The 9,489-nt window shown below is 43.3% G+C and overlaps 1 protein-coding gene across 1 annotated transcript; it reads left to right on the forward strand.

Annotated features, from left to right (window-relative positions):
- Positions 1-8,544: 8,544 nt before the first annotated feature.
- On the forward strand, positions 8,545-9,489 carry LOC307109051 (olfactory receptor 10A3; the record flags this gene model as incomplete). Its single annotated transcript, XM_079787564.1, has 1 exon — positions 8,545-9,489. One exon carries the CDS (start codon positions 8,545-8,547, stop codon positions 9,487-9,489), a length of 945 nt encoding a protein of 314 aa, XP_079643690.1.

Here is a 9,489-nt window from a genome sequence, read left to right on the forward strand (position 1 = left end):
AGACCAGGAGGGGAGGAGGAGGAGGAGGAGGAGGACAGGAAGCACAGAAATGGGAACACTGGAGCTGATGGTGGGGTGGAGAGACGGAGGAAGGGGGAAGACGGTAGAAAGGAATGGAGAGATGTGAGATCGAATTAATGGGCACGAGGAGTGGAAGGACGGAACAGCAAACAGAAAAGAGAAGTAGATAGAGGGCCCTCTGGAATGAGTCCTTAGGAACAACCACAGGTGTCCACAGTGGCTCAGCGTTAGTTATTTAGCACCGCCCACCCGCCAAGGCTGTTTGTAAATTCCCCAAATGTAGTCTTATGAGAGTCTGACATTTGACTCTTTCCTATAAAAATAAACTCTTTAATATAATGAAATGTGGATTGTGCTCACTCTAGAAGATTGGATAATGTGGAGCATATCAATGTCAGCATTTAAAGGAAATGTACTGCGATATAATGCAACGTCCCTTTGACTCTGTATTTGTGATCAATTGCTGCTTAAATACATAGTATCTTTCCATCTTTCTAGAAGCTTCTAGAATTTCCATGCTGGAAAGGAGCGATGGCTTGTCACAGACATTTGGTCTTAGAGGCTATACTGTGACTTGACTTACCTCTATGCTAGTAACATGCCACTGTTGTCTCCAGCTGTACCATTAACTGGCTTCCTTTTTGGAAAGAGCAGTCATTTCTAAGCACTAATCAAAGCATTTGCCTGTTTGGGTTCCCTCTGTACATAAAAGAAGAAGAAGAAAAGGGATTACAGATGTAGGTGTGGTCAGGCCCCAGCCCTCATTTCACAGATGAGGAAACTGAAATTCAGTCAGGAGCCCCATTCATTTCTGGGGTTTGTAGACGCCCTTAAAGACCCTGTGCAGGCACCGGGAACCTACCCCCATCCTGCTGTTGCTGCTGGCTCCAGTGCAGCTGAGGGTGATGCTGCCTGGAACTCCCGGGGCCGCACAAAAAGTACAGACGCTCCTCACACATGTTTACCGCTGTCGTGACTCTTCATGAGCTGATTCCACATGTGCCAATTGCAGCAATCTGCTGCATGTGCCCAGACATCCGAATCCAGGAAACTCAGCCCTGACTGGTCAGCTTCGTATGCCATGAGAACAATTACTAAGTCTTCTTCTCACAGGAAGCTCGGTGGCTCTGCATTTGGTAATTATATGCATAGCATGTTGAACACAGACTGCATGTATACATAGAAGGTGTAAGAAACAATATGTGTGTGCATGTACTTCTTTAAAGAGCAATTTGTGCTGGATTACTGAAGAGGCTAGTTGGCACCCACTGGGCTAGGCTGTGTTGACCCCTAAAGAGCTTGGATGCTCACAGCAGGCCAGCTCCCAGATGTCACAGAGAATTTGGGAACAATGAAACAGGAGCCCAGCCTCATTGCTGGATTTTCATGTGGCCCAAGAGGTCTATTTTATCAAAACATGGTTCTAACTCCAGTTGGGGTTTAGAGAGGTTATTTCACTTAGGATTTGCATTCAATTCAAACTAACTTTAACAAAAATAAATGACTTATTGTATTCACTTATATAAAAAAAACCTGACTTCCAGTTTTAGGTACATCTTGCTCATTCTAATGATGTCATCAAGGCTTTCACTCTCTCTCTGTTCTTTCTAGAGTTGTCTTTCTTTGGCTCTCATTTCAGAAAGTAACCTTTATGTGTCAGAGAAGATGGCCATAGGGACTTCAGCTGGAACTGTCCTTACGGTCAATAATCCCAAAGGAAGAGAAGACTTTTTACTAAGGGCTGTAGCAAGGAGTTGGGGGAGGGTCTGACTGACCCTGGTATGTGCCACGCCTTGAACAGTCCCTGTGGTCTGGAAGATGAATTCTGATTGGCTAGACCTGAGTTTTATGGCTTAGGCCACATGGCCATACTTTCTAGGTCACTCTGCCACACCCCTAGGGCTGAATAAGAAAGGTTCAACACCTCCAGAAATGCATGGAATGGGAGAGTGACTCCTAAAGGAAAGGATTTCGAACAGAAAAAAATGGTGTGTCACACAGCTATGTACACAGACACAGTGTGTCTGATGGACTGGGGTTCCCTGAGGGGGCTGGGGAAAGGGAGAGGCATGAGCCCTCTGTGCAGAAATGCAACCCCTTCATCATCTACTGATGCCACTGCCTGCTGATGGGACTCACTCTTGCTTTTCTTCTTATTTCCCTAAGAGACTCCGGAAGATGAGAAGCTCTGTGTGTCATACTTCCAGGTCCCAATGAGTGTACTAACAAGACAGAGGAGACTGAAGCGTCCATGTCGGGCTCTTAGTAATGCCTTCAAAGTCAGACTCTCAGCCTGTTCAATGAAGGGAGAGTCAATCCAAAGAATATCCCTTCATTAGTAGAATATGTGGCTATTCATCCCTTGGAGCCTTTTATACCCTTTCCTCCCATGATTTCTGGACTTGGGAACCAGGCCTCAAACTGTGCAGTGTCCTTGAAGTGATTCATTTATAGACTTCTTGGCCTGGTTTCTGTTTATTCTCCATTCTTTCTTTTACCAACATTTGAAATCCTCTCTTCTTCATGCACCACATCCATGTCCTGCAGCACTATCAATGCACCCCCTAAAGCATTTCTTGTTTTGTTCCTCCTTTCTACCCTCTCTATCCATCCTTCCGGTCTGTCTTGCCAAAACGACTAATAAAATTTGGTTGGCTGAAACTGGTTTGGCTCAGTGGATAGAGCGTCGGTCTGCGGACTGAAGGGTCCCAGGTTCGATTCCGGTCAAGGGCATGTACATTGGTTGCGGGCACGTTCCCAGTGGGGGATGTGCAGGAGGCAGCTGGTCGATGTTTCTCTCTCATCGACGTTTCTAACTCTCTATCCCTCTCCCTTCCTCTCTGTAAAAAATCAATAAAATATATTTAAAAAAATTTGGTTGGATTTCAGCTTTCAGCTTCCTCCCTGTATTCATACAATAATTTAAAGTAGACAATGTGCTTTCTCATAGGTATAGGGAGGGGCATTTGAGTGTTGACTTGCCATCATTCATTGGCCTCCTTCCCCTCCCAATAGTACCTTCATTTCTCTTGGGGATTTTTCATTAAACCTTTTTAGGTATGTATAGTTGGGACTGATGCTATTCCCAGTTATGGGGTAGGGACCATGATAATGCATATTAAGCAGTATTTCCCATAGTCACAATGTCCAGTGTATGATTTCACATTGAGCAATAAGGGAAGGATCCTTGGATTGGTTTTTGTGAGTGAGAATATATATTTTTTTATTTCTTGCAGGATAACTGGTATGTTTCCACAGACACAGATTAGAGAAGATGTACCCCTAAATATTGTTGGCAGACTTAGTGCCTCTAGGAGGGGAGAGCTTCCTTGAGAATAGAACCTAATCTAAGAAAACAGAGATGAAAAACAGAGAAAGAAAACCCACACAGGTCCTTGTTACATCATCTGAGTTCTGGATAAAGCCATGCCTGCAGATTCATTCATCCCTGCATTCTGCTGGGACTGAGCCAATGGTCTCAATGATTGTTCAAGACAGTATAGTCCTGGCAAGGTAGATCAGGTGGTTAGAGCATCATCCCAATATGCCAAGGTTGCGGTTTGAGTCCCAGTCAGGGCACATATAAGAATCAACGAAGGCATAAATAAAGTGGAACAACAAATCGGGAAAAAAACATACAGATGGCCAGTAGACATATGAAAAAATGGTCAACGTCACTAATCACTAAAGAGATGAAAATGAAAATTAAAACTACAATGAGGTCACCTCACACCTTCCAGAATTGCTACCATCAATAAATCAACAAACAACATGTGCTGGCGAGGATGTGTAGAAAAGGGAACCCTAGTACACTGTTCATGGGAATGCAGACAAGTGCAGCCACTGTGAAAAACGGTATGGAATTTCCTCAAAAAATTAAAAGTGGAACTGCCTTTTGACCCAGCAACCCCACTTCTGGGAGTATATCTTAAGAATCCTCAAACACAAATCAGAAAGAATATATACACCCCTATGTTCATAGCTACATTATATATAATAGCCAAGATCTAGAAACAGCCCAAGTGTCCATCAGCTAAGGAGTAGACAAAAAAGCTGTGGTACATCTATACAATGGAATACTATGCAGCTGTATAAAAGAAGGACCTCTTACCATTTGCAACAGCATGGATGCATGGAGATTATTATGCTCAACGCAATAAGCCATTCAGAGAAAGACCAATATCATATGATCTCACTTATATGTGGAATCTAATGAACAAAATAAAATGACAAACAAAATAGAACCAGAGGCATGGATACAAAGGACAGATGGACAGAGGTCAGAAGAGATGGAATTGGGGAGGACTGGATAAAATAAGGTGAAGAGAGTAGCCAAAGAGCATATATACATAGCCCATGGACACAGGCAACAGAGCGTGATGGCCAGGGGAGGGGTGACGGACGCTGGGTGGAGGTGGGCAAAGCGGGGAGGAAATGGGGGACATTGTAATAGTGTCAACAATAAAAAAAAAAGGAAAGCATGAACTGGACTTTGGTTCTTACATATCCTGTGTAATTAATAACATTCATTATCTTTATTTTTTTATTTTGACATTTCATAAAATAATTAAATTAGTGATTTAATATTTTATTATTTTACCATTTTAGAAGGAGATTGTGATAGTTGCAGTCATTGTATAGAGGGCAGTTTGAGGTTTGCAATACTAGGTAATTATTTCTCCTTCTGTACTAGTGTTTTTTTAAAAAATCTTTATTGTTGAAGTATTACATATGTCTCCTTTTTCCCCCATTGATCCCTTCTAGCCCACCCACTGCCCACCCCACTCATAGCCTTCACCCCATTATTGTCTGTGTCTATGGCCTGGCCTTCTTGGCTCAGTGGTTGAGCGTTGACCTATGAACCAGGAGGTCACAGTTAGATTCCCAGTCACTGGGCTCAATCCCCGGTAGAGGGGGTGCAGGAGGCAGATGACCAATGATTCTCATTACTGATATTTCTCTTCTTCCTTCCTCTCTGAAGTCAATAAAAATATATTAAAAAACCAAAAAACATTATCTTTATTTTAGCATAAAAGCAAGAGCTAAAGAAGTTGCATATTTGCTCCAAGTCATGAAGTTGGTTCAGATTTTTTGTTGTTGGTTTTTTAAGTATGTTTTTATTTATTTTTAGACAGAGAGGAAGGGAGAGATAGATAGAAACATCAATGTGTCATGGATCAGCTGCCTCCTGCACACCCCCAACTGGGGATCAAGCACAAAACCTGGGCATGTGACCTGCTTGGGAATGGAACCCAGGACCTCTTTGTCTATGGGGCGATGTTCAATCCACTGAGCCATGCCAGCTGGGCCAGATGTTTTGATTTCAAATTTAAAAACTCCAACTATAGCCCTGGCTGGTTTGGCTCAGTGGATGGGGTATCGGCCTGCGGACTGAGGGGTCCCGGGTTTGATTCCAGTCAAGGGCACATGCCTGGGTTGCTGGGTTGCTGGGTTGCTGGCTTGGTCCCCAGTGGGGGGCCAATTTTCAGTGTTTGTTTCTACAAGAAAACAAAACATTTTGGTAACAACATCTAGGTTTTCCACAAAGTAACTTTAATTCACTTGCCTTCATGTGCTTCCTATCAATGCAAAAACTGTCTACCCCAGACAATCAGAACTTCCATCTTGATCACCCTGCCTTTGCTCACACTCTCACCCCTTTCTCCCTTCTTCACTCTGCCTGTTTACTAACTTTCACTCAGCCTCTGCTTTCATTTCTTAAGGGGGAGGCCATGGTGGAATTGAGTCTCTTGAGCTGTTTATTCCCTGTAGAAACCTGAAAAAGTGTTGTTCCAGTTTTGTGCATTGAGCTTTCTTAGGTCCATATGGGAAAGTCTATATTAACTGAGTGTTAGTTCTCCAGAGAAGGATTCTCCCTGGTCAACAAGTCAATGCCATATAATATCATTAAATTGGTCCAGTGAATCACTGCGTTGTATTTATGAGAGAGGTGGGTTTTTTGGTTTGTCTTTGTTTTAAGCTAAAGAGGGGAAACATGATTAATTGGGATGAAAATCAGAAGCAGTCAACAGGTTAGGTTCTGCTTATGTAACTATTGCTAGGTTTACCATTAATAGTTCTTTTCATTGATAACTGGACATGCCCATCAAGTGAGATAGCTCATTGCTCAGGTAAGAATGTCAACTACTTTGCCTTTAGTATTCATATATCCAACCATTTGGTTAATGATTAGAGCTATATGTAGTCTGCTTGCATGAATCATCAATTCATAGAGGTTTGTAGCTGGGGTTGGAGGTGTTCAGAAATAAGGCTGGTCATGCAGAAAGTTGACACTCAGAAGAGGGAGTGATTTGCCCAAAGTCACACAGAGAGTTAACACTGGAGTCAGAGCACATGTCAGTGGATTAGGCCAGCAGAGGGTAGCTCATGTTAAAGGGAGAAGATGGAGCATTCAGGTTCAGCTGTTGTTTTTAATCACTCATGAAGGCAGTGATTTGGGTTGGTTCTGTCACTTTATCAGTGCCCAAAGCCTGTTTATTTTTAACAGGATACTCTAAATTATCTTATTTTTAATGTAATTTCTATACACTCAGAACTCAATATATACTTTTGTCTATCAGAAATGGTACTGAAATGCTTTTTCCTGCAGAGTCTACTTTATTAATTTTAGGAGACTTTTTTTGACATCCAAAATATAATTATTAAAGTTAATACAGACATTTGATTTTAATATATCACTATGGTCAAACTCAGTAAATCAACTTGCCTTTTCCCCTCAGCTAATATCCTAATGATCTGAGCTCAAGACATTACAAAGTTACCCGTCTCCAGCTTGCTTGTCCTTCTGTCCTGGCCTCCTCATATCCCACAATAAAATCCTACTGGTTTTCAGGCAGGCATCACACAAAGACCAGCAGGCCTCTGTTCTAGTGCTAAGATGTCTTCGGACACCTTTGATTGGAGCAAGTCAGCCTTCTTCCTATGCCTTCCTCCTTCCCCTTCGTGGCTCTTCTACCCATGACATCCTGCGCTTTATAACCGCTCACTCTCCCTCTCCATTCAGAAGTAAGTCTTCCCTCTGTGAATTTCTATGGCACTTGTTCCCTCTCTGGTTTCCTTTAAATGCCAGCCTGAGAAGTGGGCATTTTATTTCGTGGATAAGAGACCTTGAAGGTTCTGGGAGAGGGGATGATACTATTTTGGCAGAGGTATGAGGGGTGAATTGGAGAAGTTACAAAATGTAGAGAAGCCAGTTAGGAGACCATTTAGTAATGGGGGAGATGTGGGGGAGGTGCGAGTGGCAGGCTGAAGGAGAGGAAAGGAGGCAGTGAGCTGGAGTGGTGATGGACTTATGCAGCCAGGACTCCAGATTTTAAAGATCCTTGAGCCTGACAGTGATGGGATCCTGGGGAGAGTTGGTCTGGGTGACTAGGGAGGAGAAGGGGGAGAAGTGAGGTGTGCTGCTCAGTGATGGGGATGGGAAAGGCAGGGACTGGGAGGCAATGATCAGCTCTGCGTGGGATTGGCTGGCCCACAGGACTCAGGCAGCGTGTGTGTCTCCTACAAGCCGGCCCACCACTACCCCAGGGTCCCTTCAGCCTGGCTGTCATATGAATGGAAGGGAAGCCCTGCAGCTTGAAGATTTCTATGAAAAAACCCCACACAAAACAAACAAACAAACAAAAACAAACAGAGAAACACTCATGTCAGAGCCAGAGGGATGTCCAGGGCTATTTTCCTGTTCCCAACCACACAGGGGGCACCTGAGTGTGGGGAGAGGGAGACACTCATCTTGATGGTAGTGGCAGAGTCAGGATGAGAGCCCAATGCAATGGTATTTCCAATCCCACAAGGGCCTCAAAATTCTAAAAAATCATGAGTTAATCCTGGGGCCTCCTATTTTCTTGTGTTTATTTATTTTTTCTTCAGATGCTATATACCTTAATGACAGAGTCAGGGTTTTCCTCATTTTAATACTTATTCTTCCATCTATTCAGTAAACATTGGTTTAGCACCTATTGGGTCATTTATTATCTGTTTTAGGCACTGAGAATACAGCAGAGAACAGATCAAAGCTCAGAGCGGGGAGTGAGATAACAAGCATCTCCTTTATAGCAAATTTCCGGATCTCTCTGAGTGCCCGAGGGGTACACTTCTTGAAACTCACTCCATGGATGCATTTGTGAATGTTGATGGTGTACTCTCCAGTCACTACCTCGTTGATGGCAGAACAGTCCTGCATCTTTTCACCCTCTTCTTTGTAGGAGGCATTATGGCAGGCCCAAGCTGGAATGCCACCTGCTGTTATTTGGCACTTTAAAAACAAGATTTCTGAGTAAAAATTCTTTCGTGGATAAGAGGAGACTTCTTCATTTGTATTTGAAATACATACTATTCTAATACATTGGCCATTGTCAAAATTGACAATTTGAAGATCTGTCAAAATGAGCTCATCATGTCATCTTCTGCCAAGAATTTCAGACTGGAACTCTCAGCTATGGGACAGAGACTTCATAATTAACATTCAATGTTTATAAAAGCACTATACACTCCCCTACCAAAATGAAAAGGCAGAATCAAAGCTCTGTGGTTGAATTCATCCTCCTGGGCTTCTCTAACTTTCCTGAGCTCCAAGAGCCGCTCTTCGGGGTTTTCTTGGTTGTTTACCTGGTGACTCTGATGGGAAATGCCATCATCATAGTCATCATCTCCCTGGAACAGAGCCTCCATGTTCCCATGTACCTGTTCCTCCTGAACTTGTCTGTGGTGGATGTGAGTTTCAGTGCAGTCATTATGCCTCAAATGCTGGTGGTTCTCTCCACTGAGAAAACTATAATTACTTTTTCAAGCTGTTTTGCACAGATGTATTTCCTTCTTCTTTTTGGTGGGACTGAATGCTTTCTCCTGTGGGCAATGGCTTATGACAGATTTGCTGCAATCTGCCATCCTCTGAGCTACCCAATGCTTATGAACAAAGGGGTTTTCATGAAGTTAGTAATGTCCTCATGGGTCTCAGGGGTCATGGTGGCTACTGTGCAGACTACGTGGGTTTTTAGTTTTCCCTTTTGTGGCCCCAATGAACTCAATCATCTCTTCTGTGAGACGCCCCCAGTGCTGGAGCTTGCATGTGCAGACACCTTTTTGTTTGAAATCTACGCATTCACTGGCACCATTTTGATCGTCATGGTTCCTTTCTTGCTGATACTCTTATCTTACATTCGAATCCTCTTTGCCATCCTGAAGATGCCATCAACCACTGGGAGACAAAAGGCCTTTTCCACCTGTGCCTCCCATCTCACTTCTGTCACCCTCTTCTATGGCACAGCCAGTATGACTTACTTACAACCCAAATCAGGCTACTCCCCAGAAACCAAGAAACTGATGTCATTGGCTTACACATTGCTCACGCCTCTGCTGAATCCACTGATCTACACCTTGCGAAACAGTGAGATGAAAAGAGCTTTGATGAAATTCTGGCGAAGAAAAGTAGATTTGCACACATTCTGA

The sequence above is a fragment of the Cnephaeus nilssonii genome (genome assembly GCF_951640355.1).
Source record: "Cnephaeus nilssonii genome assembly, chromosome: 13".
Lineage (NCBI taxonomy): Eukaryota > Metazoa > Chordata > Mammalia > Chiroptera > Vespertilionidae > Cnephaeus > Cnephaeus nilssonii.